We start from the raw sequence: 14857 nt of genomic DNA, 5'->3' as shown, positions 1-14857 counted from the left end.
CGAAGGCAGCAATATTTAAAGCGAGACGTACAGAGATCGTGACATCATCGTTTGATGACGGCCGTGGCCTTTTCTTAGCTGATTCGAGCTCTACACCTCCAATTCAGTGACGTTCCTGTCTGATGATTTTTGACAGACTACAAACTGTCAAAGGTAATCTCAAGTAGGCCATGGAAAGCCTTATTGTTTGACTTAAAATTACGTGTGTGTTTTTTGTATAATTTCCCGGTGGTTTTCCGTATTCGTTTATGTTTAATTGATCTGAAAACAAGGAATTTGCGACAAAAACACCAATCCTGTAGATGGTTGCATTTTAACGTTTGACAATCCTAAGCAGTAATGTATAGTCAGGTACTTTCCAATACACGGTTTAAAAAAGCATTTCTTAAACAACGGATGTATTTTTAGGTGTTATTTATGCTTAAGGACACTAATTCTCTCTGGAAGTAACCAAGCAAATGCCCCGGAGATTGTTAGAGAGCTTTAAAGGTTATGTGAGAGCTTTTACAACTCCCACAACCCTCCACAAGATGGTTTCCCAAGAATATCACTCAAAATACTCAAAAGAAGGTTTTCATTGTGTCAAAAACTAAAGAAACTCCAAGGTAGGACTCTTTTTTTAATTAGAAAAATGTAATTCAAAAATGTGGCCATAGCGAATGACAGTAGGGGACACAAAAACGACATATGACAGCTACAAAATGTTGACAAGTGACAAACCCTGTTTCACTTTATTAATCCTAAAAGATAGCTGGGTTATTCTATGTTTAAATATTTAACTACAACTAAAAGTGTCTTTTTCGTATTCTGCCACTTCGCAAGGTTGGCTCTTGCACACTTGGTCGCCATCTTGGTCCACGCACCTGCACCACCCCCTTCTGCACTGCATCGGATTGTAATTGCCATTAGCCAAACAAGCTGGAGTTTCCACGCTTGTCATCACCAAAGCGGCCCTGGAACATTCTAGAACAGAAAAGTGACCCTTTTATCGTTTTTGGTGTTCAACACTCACTGCAATCCATATTGGTGAGCAACTCTTTCAGGTTAGTGTCGGTTTTAAGTAACGGTTCGGTCAGTAGAACGCCATCTTTGTCCACGCAGTATTTGCTGCAAACTTTGTGTTCAAAAAAACTGTTGCTAAAGCCCAACAGGACTCTTACTGGGTTTTGTTTTGTTGTACGGGGGCGTAGGTGCCGTCCAAGTCACATGACGGGTACTGCCAGCCTAACATTAGACTGTACGTAGTGTCGTTCATTAAAGCTTCCACCTCTTTGCGTACTTCCCTGAACTCTGACTCGCATTTGTTGAAGTAGTTCCCAGGTTCTGATTTTGTGTCTAGCAAAAGAAAGTTAAATTAAACGTCACACAACAGCCAACCACTCACAGCATCGCAGTGTATCATTAGTGACGTCATCCAAGTCCACCAAATCGGCGTCAGGGAAGGTGGGAGCGCCATCTAGCGCATCGACGCACAAACACTGATCGTTAATGCACTGCACTCGGTCGTAACTGCCGTCGGACGAACAACGGAAATGCTCGTGCGGTTTCAGTTCCCTGCCTAAAATCTCCACGGCCTCGTAGTAAGCTCTGGAACATTCTAGAACATTTTTACGTTAAACTGCCTAAACACCTAAACACTAAACACATACGGCAGGTCATGTAGTCGGCTATAGTACTATAGGGCGTTTCTCCGAATATTCTAGTACCGTTCGAGTGCAGGCAGTGACATCTATCAACAAATTACATTACTTACTGTAAGTCACTAAATAGAACAAAAAAAAAATCAATACGTTTGACCTGGGATACACTTGTAGGCCCCATACAACCCATCGTCATCACAGGTGGCCCTAGTCTCCATACTCCCTAAACTGCCATTTAGCCGTTTAGCGTCATAGTCCTGCTGCTCTAACATGCAGTCGGTTTTCACTGAAAAACAATGACAGTTAGTGACGTTTCACTAAAAATGGCCGAGAAAAACTGACTGGTTTGACAGGTGCCGTCCGTAGCATCACCCTCCACGAAGCACGACAAACCGGGACCGCATATCGAGCTGTGACGCGCGTTTGACGGCTCCCCTACACTGCACGCCTCCCCCTCCGCTGTAAAACCCTTTTACAGTGCAAAAACCAATACAAAAGTGCGGTTATAAACCTAAATTGGCCAGACAGTAGTCGCAACAGTTGCATATATCCGGAGATAGCAAGAACACCCCAGATGACGGGTCGCTGCTGTTGCACCTGGATGGCAGTGCTGAACATTCCGCGTCCTTCAAACATTTTTAAAGTTTCAGTTTTACATTTCGAAAGGTAGAGTGTAACTTACGTCACAACTTTTGCTCACACACCTCACGTCTTCATCCCCTAGAGACAGAACGCCACAAATAAGAGCGCAAACGACAATTAAGTTAGCTGAAAACGACATTTTTAACCTTACAACACTGAACTGTATTTAAAAACGAAAACCTTCTCATATCATTTTCTCAGTAAAACACTTCAAAAGATTAAGGATGATAAGATATTGTTTGTATAGTTAATCCCTCCTCAATCATTTTGAGTAATCTGATCGGTAGTGCTTGAATCAGTTTACTTATTGACTGAAATTTGCTGAATAACCTTAAATGAAGTAATCTGTGGCATGTGTAATATTAGCAGTTTGTGATTACAAACAACTATACAATCTTTCACTCACAGTATTCTGTTGTATTGTACTCATTTGTCTTGCTTGCTTCCTTTACTGCTGAAATTCACCATCCGCCATATTGGTGCAGTTAAAATGTGTAACGGAACATACTCGTTAATTCGGAACGCACAGATCATTTTGAGTCACCTGGTTTTGACACTGGCTTTCGACGGCAGCCATATTGCCGGGGGGGCAGACAACTGAATTTAACTGTATTGATTTTCATTGGTATTTGTGATCTCCTGGTGTTTAATAAACTGTTTAAAAGGAAGCAGAGTACATTTAGTTGATATGTAGGGAGAGACACTGTTTGAATCATTATCTTTAAATGACTTTTCTGACAAGCCAGACGATTTTAGTTTTTCTTGCAATGTACAATTTTTTGATTTGCAAAATTGATATCTTCTGATAGACAATTTATACACAGCATTTTGTTCACTTTTCAGTTGGCTATTGTCATCGATTTGTTGAAGTTGTTCCAAGTAAGATACAGAGACTTCTGTAGATGGACCTGCAGTGGGTTCCCTGTCCATGTTCCTAGCTTATGTGCTCTCTCACCTTCATGCTCATCTTCCTATATAAAGGGTCTTATTACAGATAAATTATAACTTTTGTACAAAAACTTACTATTATGAGACGTTTTGTTTAACGCTTAACTGCTTGAACATGCCGCTATACACTTTGTACATTTTGGGTTTTGGTAATAATATATATCCCATATTTACCGAAGGAACCCAGTTAGGATTGTCCTTATCTTCCAATTTAGCTGGTTTGCCTAAAAAAACCAAACAAAACTGACAAAATACACAAAAATTAAAACAATATTTTATTTAACCATACTTCGTTAGATGCTGTACTACTGACAAATAATAATAATATATACCTGAGACAGTGATTTGCACAAATTCGTGCATTATTAAGGAAGGTTTTACTTAAATCCCCACGTTTTGAAGCGGCAACCCATTTAAGTCGACGTTCTTTTGACAACGCGTTTAGTTGTTCTTCCCGGTTCTTCAACGCTTTGGGAATCTTGAAAAATCGAACTTTATCCCTTTCTGCTCTATTTCCACAACGCACGACTGAACAAAACGACGGCATTTTTCTACAATCTTCTGAACTCAATCGAAAATGTCTATGGTTTACATTTAACTAGTGGGTCTGTATCAAGGACGGTAAACAGTAAAGGAGTGCTTAATCCCATAAGCGCAATATTGCCGGTATCGGCTCGAGCCGGTGACGATTTTTACGTCACCATGGGTCTCTCGCGTTAGCGCGATTGTTTTGCGCGATGCGCGATTGCAGTCGATCATTCACGAATATGATCTCGTACATAGCATCTCGGGCGAATATTTAGCGTATTGTGCACCCGAAGGCCCACTGTGACGTCAGAATTCATTCGCCGCCGGGAAACAAAATCGGCCGATCGAGCAATCCTTGACTGTTTAATATCCTTGGGTCTGTATGCCCCCCCGGCAATATGGCTGACTTACGTTTGACGTTTGTGACGTCACCTCGAAATGGTCTATTGATTTTTTCCATTTCGACTTTTGACAGTTTAAGGTTAGAATTTGTTGGTGTTTGTCAACAATATAGCCGGAAAATTGCAAAAAACATTTAAAACTGTGGAAATTGTGCTAAAAGGGCACAGAAAACAAAATCTTAAAACTTGCGTATCAAAATGGCTGCGTTTGAAGGTAAAATCCTGTCCCTCATTTTGTAAATTAACTTAAAAATTCGTTTTTCTAGAGTTTGGTGTCCTGCCAGAAATTTCTAAAGCCATCGACGAGCTAGAATGGACGTAAGTACTTTTCAAGTCTGTAATTAACTTTTTTAAACTTGTATACAGCCTTCCTACAGACATACAGGCCGAAAGCATTCCCCTAGTCTTGGGGGGTGGAGATGTGCTAATGGCCGCTGAAACTGGTTCAGGTAAAACTGCCGCATTTTGCCTCCCCATCATCCAAATCGTGTGGGAAACCCTGAAAGACATCCAGAGTGGTAAGGCCGCGAAAGCGGCCACCAGTGTCTGTAAGTCAAATTACACTAAAATAACTTAAAAGTGGGGTTATAAAATTTGCATGCTAAATAGCCCCTCCCTGGACTATGTCAACTCATGACAGGGGTAGCGCTCTGGCCGTCGCCTCTGACGGTTTACGCGTTCAATCCAGGGAACAAAAGGAGTGGCATGGGGCCAGATGCACCCGTGGGGTCACCAAAGGTAAATGGGGTTTCGAGGCGATTGTAACAGATGAAGGATTGTGCCGTGTGGGTTGGTCTACTTTAACGGCCTCCCTGGATTTGGGCACGGACCGGAATGGGTGGGGTTTCGGCGGCACTGGAAAAAAGTCACACAATCGCCAATTTGACAGTTATGGAGAAGCGTTCGGAAAGAGTGACATCATTAACTGTTTGTTGGATCTGGATAAGGGTGAAGTGAAGTTTATGAAAAATGGGGTTGATTTGGGTGTGGCTTTTACGGGGGTTAACCCCAAACAACCTGTTTTTCCTGCTGTTGTTTTGAAGGTAATTTGAAACTAATCCTGTGAGAATGTCACATAAACTTTGTAAAAGAACGCAGAGATGGCGTTCAACTTTGGTGACAAACCCTTCAAGCACAGCCTACCTGATGGTTATTTGCCAATTATTTCCGCGTCCAAGGAGGCTGTGGCAGTCAACACCAATGGAGGCAGTGGGACTGGTGATGGGGTAGTGAAATGTAAGAGTCATTTGTCAAAATCAACAGTGTGAGTGAGAATTTTGATATTTCAGTGGCAAACAATGCCCCCCAGGCGATCATAATCGAACCGTCTCGGGAATTAGCGGAACAAACCAGCAACCAAATCAAGCTGTTCAAAAAGTACATTGAAAACCCACCAATCAGAGAACTGCTAGTCATCGGAGGGGTAAACGTCAAAGAACAAATTTCCGTGCTACAGAATCAGGGGGCTGACATAATAGTGGGAACCCCCGGACGTCTCGAAGACCTAATTCAAGGTGGCTACCTGTCACTGACCAACTGTCGTTTTTTCGTGCTAGACGAGGCTGACGGTCTTTTAAAGCAAGGCTATTCCGATTTCATCGAACGACTGCACAAACAAATGCCCAAAGTGACAGCCGACGGCAAACGACTCCAGATGATCGTGTGCAGCGCCACCTTGCACGCGTTCGAAGTGAAGAAAATGGCGGAAAAACTGATGCACTTCCCGACCTGGGTCGATCTGAAAGGGGAGGACGCGGTACCGGAAACCGTGCACCACGTGGTAGTGAAAGTAGACCCGCAAAACGATCGCAGTTGGCACAATCTCAAACGGCACATTATAACGGACGGCGTGCATCAAAAGGACAACGTACGGCCGGGCAATAATAGTCCGGAAACTTTGAGCGAAGCTGTCAAACTGCTAAAAGGCGAGTACGTGATCAAGGCGATTGACGTGCACCAAATGGATCGCGCCATCATTTTCTGTCGCACCAAACTAGACTGCGACAACCTGGAAAAATACTTGAAACAAATCGACAAGCGACAGTACTCCTGCGTGTGTCTCCATGGTGATCGTAAACCCAACGAACGAAAAGCCAACTTGGAGATGTTTAAACGTGGCGAGGTAAGATTTCAATTATTCACCTTTTATTTGTTTAGAAAATACAAAAAAGTTAATATCAAAAAAATTCAGGAGAAACGGTTAACAAAAATCGAAAAATGTTTACATAACTGCATCTTTAAAACTGAAAGGTCATATTGGGTCTTTTAGTTTAATACTTAAGGAGCATTTGGAAGGTTCTGGAATGCTTTAGAGGCTTTAGGAAACTCTTAGACAGATCTAGAATTTTTTTGAAGCTTCTTAGATTGTTTTGATATCTTTTGGGAGCTTCTAGGCTAATTGAAGTGCATTTTTTTTAGACTGTTTTAAAGGGTTCTGACTGTTTTAGAAGCATTTTGGAGTTTCTGTAGTGTTTTGAAATCTTTTTAGACTACTTTAGGAGCATTGTGAAGGTTGTTGACTGCTTTTAAGGCATTTGAAACCTTGTAGACGGTTCTAGAAACTTTTAAACTGCTCTAAAAGCATACGGAAACTTTTAGACTGTCTTGAAATATTTTGAGAGCTTCTAGACTGTTCTAAAAGCTTTTGGAAGGCTTTCGACTGCTTGAGAAGCATTTTGGAGTTTCTGTAGTGTTTTGAAACCTTTTTAGACTACTTTAGAAGCATTTGGAAAATGTTTGATTGGGTCTTTTAGTTTAATACTTAACAAGCATTTGGAAGGTTCTGGAATGCTTTAGAGGCATATGGAAACTCTTAGACAGGTCGAGAATTTTTTGGAAGCTTCTTAGACTGTTTTGATATCTTTTGGGAGCTTCTAGGGTAATTGAAGTGCATTTGGAATCTTTTAGACTGTTTTGAAAGGCTTCCTTCCGACTGTTTTAGAAGCACTTTGGAGTTTCTGTAGTATTTTGAAATCTTTTTAGATTCCTTTATGAGCATTGTGAAGGTTCTTGACTGCTTTTAAGGCATTTGAAACCTTGTAGACGGTTCTAGAAATTTTTAAACTGCTCTAAAAGCATACGGAAACTTTTAGACTGTCTTGAAATATTTTGAGAGCTTCTAGACTGTTTTGGAAAGCTTTCAATTGCTTCAGAAGCATTTTAGAGTTTCTGTAGTGTTTTAAAACCTTTTTAGACTACTTTAGAATCATTTGGAAAATGTTTGAACAGTTTAAAGAGCATTGAAGGTTCTGGACTGCTTTTAAGGTATTTGAAACCTTGTAGACGGTTCTAGAAGCCTTTGGAAGCTGTTAAACTACTCCAGAAGCATACAGAAGCTTTTAGACTGTTCTAAAAGCTTTTGGAAGCTTCTAGACTGTTTTGGAAAGCTTTCAATTGCTTCAGAAGCATTTTAGAGTTTCTGTAGTGTTTTGAAATCTTTTTAGATTACTTTAAGAGCATTTGGAAAATGTTTGAACAGTTTAAAGAGCATTGAAGGTTCTGGACAGCTTTTAAGGTATTTGTAACCTTGTAGATGGTTCTAGAAGCCTTTGGAAGATGTTAAATTACTCCAAAAGCATACAGAACATTTTGGGAGCTTCTAGGCTGTTTTGTAAGCTTTTGCAAGGCATTCTGGAGCTTCTATAATGTTTTGGAATGTTTTTACAATTTTTTAGACTACTTCAAGAGCATTTGGAAATTATTTGGTCAGTTTAAATTTGTAAATTAATACTTACCCAATTTGCAACAGATAATTGGTAGGTTTTCGTCTCAGAAGCCTTCAATATCTCAATAAAAGATAAAACCACACCAAAAATAGCAGGAAATAAGCACAAAATGAAGAAAAAAGCATGAAAAGTCAAATGACGTGTTTTTGCGATATTTCTCCATCTTCTTTAATTGTCTCCCTGACACTTATTTGATAGGTCTAACTTGGTTACTATGACGGCTAGAAATTTCGTTCAAACGTCAAAAGATAGCCCGTAATTTAAGCATTCTTTTATCTTAACATAATTTTCTTTAAGAAATTACAAATAACCGAGTTATTTGATCGGAAATAGAGCAGTGCAAGTAAACAACTTTAAATAAAGATGTCACGATTTGACAGCCTCTAACTTGGTTCCTGTGACAGTTGAAAGGTTCGTTCAAACGTCAAAATGTAGCCCAAAACTTCTGCTTTGTCAAGACAGAATTTTTGTGAAAAAACACTAATAACGAAGACCCTGTTTGGCACGCCAAACTTTAATATACTCTTGCAGTGCATTTCTCATAATGTTCCCTGTTTTTTTGGGAAAAATCTGGCAACCCTAAAGTTGTTAGAAAATTTTGGGGCATAAAAAGTGAAAATTAGATTATTTGAATGACTTAAGTCACAAGGTAGAGCTGTCAAAACTGATACTTGATCCACTTGACAGGTAAAATTCTTGATATGTACGGATGTGGCCGCTAGAGGGCTAGACGTCAGTGGATTACCGTTCATAATTAACGTCACGTTACCAGACGAAAAATCCAACTACGTGCACCGTATTGGTCGCGTAGGCCGTGCCGAACGAATGGGATTGGCCATCAGTCTAGTGAGTACCGTTCCGGAAAAAGTGTGGTACCACGGCGATTGGTGTAAAACGCGTGGCCGTAACTGCTGGAACACCGAGTTAACGGACGTCAAAGGCTGCTGTGTGTGGTACAATGAACCTCGGGTAAGTGTTTTTTTTTTGACCTCCAAGAGTTTAGATTAACTTGTCCTTAGTACTTGGCGGATATTGAGGAACATTTGAATGTGACCATTCAACAAATTGAACCCGACATGCAAGTGCCGCATGATGAGTTTGACGGGAAAGTGGTTTACGGTCAGAAGAGACAGCAAACTGGATCCAGTTACAACAACCACACTGCACAGATGGCGCCAATAGTTAAGGATTTAGCTAAATTGGAAAGTGAAGCTCAGATTTTGTATTTGAAACGTCACCTTACCAAGATTGTTGCTTAAATAAACTTTATTACATTAAAAAAAAAAAAAAAGTATAAAATAAATGAAAATTCAGTCAATCACTCTTGTTTTAAAGCAAAATAAACGTCATGCACGCTTACATTTAGTATCACACGCTGGTAAATATCCGTACATTTTGGGTCAGTTAAAATGAGTTTACAAGCGCTCAGCGAGTAGAGGGCGCGCTGCGCAGCAGTCACGGACACCATTTTGAAACCATCTAAAGCGCAGCACGACACCAACATGGTGTACACATCACTGAACGTCGTTTCTTCAACGCCAGTTCGTTCTACCTCGGCCACAATAGCCTGTAAAATCAACTTTTCCAACCGGGAACAGTGTCGAATCGCCGTCACCTGCGGCTGCGTAATCATAGCAGTCAACGCCTCATTAATGTGCATAATATTCACTAATTGAGTGTCACCACGCGCTTCCGCTATTTCAGCAGCTCGCCGACAGATGTCAAGAGCTCTGCGCGCATCTCCAGACACTGACGCCACTTTTCTGCAAACGACAGTTGAAGAGAGATTTGTTTTTGCGGTGTTGCCACAACTTACCTGGCCACCAGCTGGACCGCGTCCGAGTTAAAACTATCAGTTCCCGCCAATCGTTTACTCACAATTTCCATCAGTTGTTTGTGGGTGTACGCTTGGAATGTCAGTCTGGTCAAACCTAAACGGCTCGTCACTCGACTCATTAACAGTCTAAAGGTCAGAAAAAAAAATTAATTGGTTAAACTTTGGCAACCTTGTCAGTGCCTCACCTTTCAGGCAAATCCATAGTGTTTGCTATGGTAATTACGATTAATTGGTCTCTGGATTTTGACGGCCAATCGAGCAAGTTGTAGACCACGTCTTGACGTTTGGTACATAGAATATCAAGCTGAAACGTTGACATAATTATTAAACTTAACTAATAATAATAATAACAGTCTCTATTTCGAATTGTGATTAGGATAGAGTACAATGTACATTATCAACTAATACAAAGGAAATAGCGTCCTGGTAAACTATGAACTATGTAGTACTTAAAGATACTTATATACATTTTCAGCGATTTTTTCCTAAAGCAATATTTATTTAACAAAATAATCCTCTATAGTGTAGGGTTCTAATTCAATTAGTAAATTTTTTACTTATTTTTTGAAACTTTTGTCCGTCAATGTTTTCAGCTTGTCTGGTAGGTTGTTAAATAGGCGAATACACATATATTTTGCATTCTTCTCAGTGAGTGTTAATCTATGTTTCGGACAGTTTACATCTTTTGGTCTTGTGTTGTATGTATGATTGACTTTGATGTTAAATAGGTTTTGGTTCTTTTTAAGGAAGATGAGACACTCATATATATAAATTGCATAAACTGTCATTATTTTATTTTTTTTAAAGATGGATCTACATGAATCTTTGTATTTCATTTTGAACATTAATCTAATTGCCCTTTTTTGAATTACAAATACATTTTGTATTGAAGTATTTCCAGGCCGCCAGGTTCAGATACCTGGAGACAATTCGAATTCCATAGCAAATTGAGTTTAACCTGCCTAGCAGAACATTTATGTGATCAGACCAATCTAGAAATTCATCAATCTGCACTCCCAAAAATTTTGTGTTCTTGGCTCCTGTCAGTGAGAAATTGTATTTCATTAGGTTTCTCAAATGTACCTTGTTTTGTTGAAAAAATAATCACACTTGTTTTTACCATATTTAAAGCTAATTTATTTTTTTTAAACCACTCAGAGATCCTAATAAACAGATATTTTCCAGACTGAATTAAAGTGCTGATTTCCTCTTGACCTACAAGTAAATTTGTGTCATCTGCAAAGTTGACGATTTTTTCATTTTCTTTTGCTATAGAATTCAGATCGTTCATGTAAATTACAAAGAGTAGTGGCCCCAGAATAACTACTGACTATGTTGGTTAAGATGGTACCATTTATCCTGTAATTGCTACTTTATGCCAATTTTAACATTTTATAGTACAAACCTCATCAATCAACATGACTACTGGCTCCAGTTTCTTTTTGGTTTTTTTAGTGAAACGTTCCTCAAGTACACTCTGAGCCTGTTCCCATGGCAACGTCTTCCCCGTCAACTGTTTCCAAATCTGTAAAACTTTTTACATGCAAACAGTGCCACACTTAAAAACGTCACATACTTCAACGTAGGCCTGTCGGGGCTCGGTCAGTCGCATTCCGTTGATGCTGACGTAAGTGAATTTCGGCGCCTTGTTGTCGTGCCGTAAACTATCAATTACTGAGGTGACCGTGGCTGTTTTGCCGGTGCCAGGGACTCCGCTGATGTACATGCATCCACCGCAACCGTCCTCCAGTTTGCCTTTTAAAAATCCGTAAACGTCTGAATACTCTTTTTCCCGACAGGGCAAAGAAATGGGAAGATACGAGACGTGTAGCTGTGTGCGCGCTTTCATTAAAGGTGTCTTATCTTTAGGTATGATACTGGAACGACTATGCATTTGGGGGGTGATTGTGCCCTCCCTTATTAATTTTAAGGGGTTTTTTGGTGTTTTAGGCAGATTACTAGGGCTTGGCTCATCCTCTTTATACCTTGAAACCCTTAATACACTATAAACAAGAAAGTTAAACTAAAATACTCAACAAACCTTTTTCTAGGTGTAACATCCTGTTCACTTCTTTTCAATGCCTCAACAACCTGCTCAGCCTCCTCATCATCATCAATAGCACACCTATCAAACTATAACATAAGACACTAAACACACCAATAGAAACACTCACCTAGTGTTTTCAGTGTTGCACCTGGTACGTAGCACTGACCTCCTGAAAGACTCATTCAGGTCTACTCTAACTGATCTTCTAGGGGTTCTAGACACTTCATTTTCATCCAATTTCATTGGAGTCAACTTTCTAGAACTGCGCCTTGGAGTTGTCAACTTCACCGAACTGATTGAGTCACACAAACTGGTCATATCATCCTCCAGGTCCACTACAAGTCAAGTTTACTAACTAAATTTCGGTTAGTTTGGGGAATACTTACGGCGTTTTTTTGGTGTTCTAAGCCTAAGGGACCTTCGGACTTTACTAGGGCTGGGCATTTTAGTCTCTTCCTGGGTGTTTCTTGATCTAGTGCGTTTTCTGGGGCTCGGGCTACCGGACGGCATATCACTGGTACGCGGCTCGTCCACGCGTTTTAGCAACACCACAGGGAGGTTCTTGTAGCTGGAGGATAGTTTCAGTTTCAACACCAGAGGATTGTCCTCTTCATCGCTGCTTACGATCGAATAATTTAGAATTGCCGTTTGGGGAGAGTCGTCTATAGTCATTTTTTTAGTTGTTTACACCTCTTGGTTTGGAAAAAAGGATTCAAAAACAAGTTTACTGTAAAAAACCCTGTTTTTAAAGTAATTGCTTTCATGCAACTGGTTAAAATGTCAAAAATTGGCGCTAAATATTGTGAGGTTATGATGATTTACAATTGTCATCTGTCTTTCACTACCACTGTCACTTTTTTGTCCTCTCTTTTGCCCCCTACATTAAACAAGGATAACAATCAAACTTGCTTGTGTTTTTGACGTTTACTTAACATAAACAACATTTTTGAGTTAAAAAAGGGCTTTAATACTAGTTTTTTCAGTATTTTAAGCCCTAACCATGAAAACTGAACACAATCAAATTGGAGACGTCCATCTCAACCCTAATGGAGGCTCAATTTGGAGTGGTAACGTGGAACTGCTTTCCCCTGAGGTACTTTAACCTTAAAAGCTCTAGCCACCTCAACTTGGAGCTTCCTCCTATTCCAGGTATGTCTCCCGATTATGGGCAGTTGCCAGGTGTCTTCAATATTGCAAAACCTGGACCAAACTCACACTGAACAGCCCACAATGCAGAACATGGACTTGATAATTTTGCACAACAATCAGGACTACAAGTTGCCCTTAAACTTGCATACAAATAATTATATTGTGTTAAAAGAGCCACCCCATAGTGAACTATGCTTGAGCAGTCCTGGTATCCAGAAACCTGTAGTTGAAGACACTAAGACTCTACAACCAACCGATTTGAGCTTAAACATGGTTGAAACCAACAGTAACTCTAGTGTGACCTCTAATAAACACTATGACAAGGAGTCTTTTGAGGATATGCTGTATTTTGTGTGCAACTTATGCCCTTTTTTGTGCACCAAAGAAGTCAAAATCACTGAACACTTGGAAAGTGCCCACAAAAATAAAACTGTAACCAAACTGGTACAGTTGAAATGTCCTGCCTGTGCCAATATTTTCTACCACAGGGCTTCATTAAAAAGCCACTTGCTGCACGACCACTGTGTGGCCAGTGGTGACTTAAGCCTAATAGTCCAGGTTAGTGTTAATGACATATTTAAACTTCAACTCTAAACTGGAGGTTATTCAGGCTGTAATATTCTACTCAAACAAGGAGAAAAAGGATGAGAAGCCTGATGAAGTGTCACAAACACAAAAAACGACAGCAATTGCAGTGAAAAGTTCTTTGGACTTGTGCGGCGGCCACAAACCCATCAAACAGTCTCAGAAAGTTGCCCTGCCTCAAGTGGACATTACACCAAACAACAGCGAGAAACTGATAACAAATTATATGAAAAAAGTTGACCCCATTGTAAAGTACATTAACTCTCAAAAATGTAGTTTTGGCACTTGTAAAGTGCTTTTGACAGACCCCAGCAAAATGAATTATCACATTGAAAGTCACTGTAATGAGGGGTTTAAGTGTCTAGAGTGCCAAGTAAGTTGTTCTTTTTAGAAGCAGACAGTAACTATAGATGGCGCTTTTTTTAGGAAAAATTTCTGATGTGGAAACCACTGACGTCACACTTATGGCGGGCGCATAGTATCGATATGGAACTGTTTGCTTGCGACAAGTGCGACTACAAAACTAACAGTTTGTCAAAATTAAACGCCATTCATAAGTTAATCCATTCAAATGTTAAGGCTTTTCAGGTGAGTGAAATCAAAAGTGATTTAGGGCTGAAACGCACAAATGACAATTTCAGTGTGACACCTGTCAGAAACATTTTAAAAATCAAAAACAACTACGGAATCACAAACGAATCCACCGCGAACCGCTCGACAAAACACTAGAAAAGTGCGAACAATGCTCGAAAACTTTCACCGAAAAACGTCGACTCAAAAACCACATGGACACGGTACACAAAAAACTGAAACCCTACCTGTGCAACTATTGCGGCTACAAGGGGGCGAATAGGGCTTCGCTGAAAATGCACATTCGCAGCCACACCGGTGAAAAACCGTTTTCCTGCGACCAGTGCCAGTACACCTCGACCGATCACAACTCGTTGCGACGTCACAAGTTACGTCACACCGGCCAGAAGCCCTACAAATGTTCCTACTGTCCGTACGCGTGTATACAAAGCAGCACCTACAAGGTAAGTGGTCGAAACGTGTTTGAACGTGCTGGTTGAAACAGTTTTTGTTGAAACAGGCTCACCTAAAAACCAAACATCCGGGGATGGAAAAAGGGCTGATGTTCACTTGTTTTATGTGCCCTTACCGGACGGTGAACAAGGACATGTACGGAACGCATTTGGTCACTGTACACAAACAGAAACCGCCTTCAACCAGTTGAGTTTTGTTAATAATAAAGAAAAATCAAAAATTTGTTTTTGTTTTCTTAATGTTGGCTAGTTTTGAACTGCGCGAAATCTGGCAACTCTGCGATGTCTGTCAAATGTCATGCCTCTGCCAAA

The 14857-nt window shown here is 40.2% G+C and overlaps 4 protein-coding genes and 1 long non-coding RNA gene across 8 annotated transcripts; 2 read left to right on the top strand and 3 right to left on the bottom strand.

Annotated features, from left to right (window-relative positions):
• Positions 1-170: 170 nt before the first annotated feature.
• Ddx1 (ATP-dependent RNA helicase Ddx1) lies at positions 171-9202 on the top strand. 3 transcript variants are annotated; one of them, XM_081980898.1, is made up of 10 exons: positions 171-351; positions 427-605; positions 4234-4373; positions 4426-4477; positions 4526-4707; positions 4769-5202; positions 5251-5395; positions 5449-6281; positions 8572-8853; positions 8904-9202. In XM_081980898.1, exons 3-10 carry the CDS (start codon positions 4358-4360, stop codon positions 9141-9143), a joined length of 2184 nt encoding a protein of 727 aa, XP_081837024.1. In that variant the 5' UTR covers positions 171-351; positions 427-605; positions 4234-4357; the 3' UTR covers positions 9144-9202. The 3 variants fall into 3 exon arrangements, with proteins under 3 accessions (XP_081837024.1, XP_081837023.1, XP_081837025.1); XM_081980897.1 differs by having other exon boundaries at positions 409-605; XM_081980899.1 differs by lacking the exon at positions 4234-4373 and having other exon boundaries at positions 409-605.
• LOC145729936 (uncharacterized) lies at positions 689-2482 on the bottom strand. Its single transcript, XM_081980921.1, has 9 exons — positions 2323-2482; positions 2152-2266; positions 1983-2099; positions 1791-1926; positions 1650-1729; positions 1385-1597; positions 1161-1335; positions 1013-1107; positions 689-963 (listed from the first exon to the last, which is right to left on the bottom strand). The coding sequence occupies exons 1-9, from the start codon at positions 2419-2421 to the stop codon at positions 776-778; spliced, it is 1218 nt and encodes a 405-aa protein (XP_081837047.1). The 5' UTR covers positions 2422-2482; the 3' UTR covers positions 689-775.
• LOC145729954 (uncharacterized) lies at positions 2619-3847 on the bottom strand. Its single transcript, XR_014178484.1, has 3 exons — positions 3563-3847; positions 3307-3454; positions 2619-3253 (listed from the first exon to the last, which is right to left on the bottom strand). It is a non-coding gene; the product is annotated as an uncharacterized LOC145729954 (long non-coding RNA).
• Orc1 (origin recognition complex subunit 1) lies at positions 9133-12686 on the bottom strand. 2 transcript variants are annotated; one of them, XM_081980904.1, is made up of 8 exons: positions 12155-12686; positions 11896-12103; positions 11763-11846; positions 11298-11715; positions 11127-11246; positions 9907-10025; positions 9701-9847; positions 9133-9647 (listed from the first exon to the last, which is right to left on the bottom strand). In XM_081980904.1, exons 1-8 carry the CDS (start codon positions 12438-12440, stop codon positions 9203-9205), a joined length of 1827 nt encoding a protein of 608 aa, XP_081837030.1. In that variant the 5' UTR covers positions 12441-12686; the 3' UTR covers positions 9133-9202. The 2 variants fall into 2 exon arrangements, with proteins under 2 accessions (XP_081837030.1, XP_081837031.1); XM_081980905.1 differs by having other exon boundaries at positions 11298-11706.
• Positions 12686-14768, top strand: LOC145729927 (uncharacterized). The gene is made up of 6 exons (XM_081980907.1): positions 12686-12861; positions 12918-13475; positions 13528-13875; positions 13929-14090; positions 14144-14536; positions 14593-14768. Exons 1-6 carry the CDS (start codon positions 12769-12771, stop codon positions 14734-14736), a joined length of 1698 nt encoding a protein of 565 aa, XP_081837033.1. The 5' UTR covers positions 12686-12768; the 3' UTR covers positions 14737-14768.
• The last annotated feature ends 89 nt before the right edge of the window (positions 14769-14857 follow it).

The sequence above is a fragment of the Ips typographus genome, linkage group LG5 (genome assembly GCF_016097725.1).
Source record: "Ips typographus isolate SLU linkage group LG5, UJ_Ityp_2.0, whole genome shotgun sequence".
Lineage (NCBI taxonomy): Eukaryota > Metazoa > Arthropoda > Insecta > Coleoptera > Curculionidae > Ips > Ips typographus.
The sequence above is the reverse complement of the archived record's forward strand: the minus strand, read 5'-3'. Positions and strand labels throughout refer to the sequence as shown.

Excerpts from the sequence above, each read along its gene's own strand:
- LOC145729936 (XM_081980921.1), bottom strand. The coding sequence starts at position 2,421 with ATGTCGTTTTCAGCTAACTTAATTGTCGTTTGCGCTCTTATTTGTGGC. Across the intron at positions 1,336-1,384 it reads TAATGATACACTGCGATGCT|ACACAAAATCAGAACCTGGG; the intron begins GTGAGTGGTTGG and ends TTCTTTTGCTAG. Across the intron at positions 1,108-1,160 it reads GTACAACAAAACAAAACCCA|CAAATACTGCGTGGACAAAG; the intron begins GTAAGAGTCCTG and ends CAAAGTTTGCAG.
- Ddx1 (XM_081980898.1), top strand. Across the intron at positions 5,203-5,250 it reads TTCCTGCTGTTGTTTTGAAG|AACGCAGAGATGGCGTTCAA; the intron begins GTAATTTGAAAC and ends ACTTTGTAAAAG. Across the intron at positions 8,854-8,903 it reads TGTGGTACAATGAACCTCGG|TACTTGGCGGATATTGAGGA; the intron begins GTAAGTGTTTTT and ends ACTTGTCCTTAG.
- Orc1 (XM_081980904.1), bottom strand. The coding sequence starts at position 12,440 with ATGACTATAGACGACTCTCCCCAAACGGCAATTCTAAATTATTCGATC. Across the intron at positions 12,104-12,154 it reads TAGAACACCAAAAAAACGCC|TGGACCTGGAGGATGATATG; the intron begins GTAAGTATTCCC and ends CTTGACTTGTAG. Across the intron at positions 9,848-9,906 it reads ACTATGGATTTGCCTGAAAG|ACTGTTAATGAGTCGAGTGA; the intron begins GTGAGGCACTGA and ends TCTGACCTTTAG.
- LOC145729927 (XM_081980907.1), top strand. The coding sequence starts at position 12,769 with ATGAAAACTGAACACAATCAAATTGGAGACGTCCATCTCAACCCTAAT. Across the intron at positions 12,862-12,917 it reads TGGAACTGCTTTCCCCTGAG|GTATGTCTCCCGATTATGGG; the intron begins GTACTTTAACCT and ends CTCCTATTCCAG. Across the intron at positions 13,476-13,527 it reads ACTTAAGCCTAATAGTCCAG|GCTGTAATATTCTACTCAAA; the intron begins GTTAGTGTTAAT and ends GAGGTTATTCAG.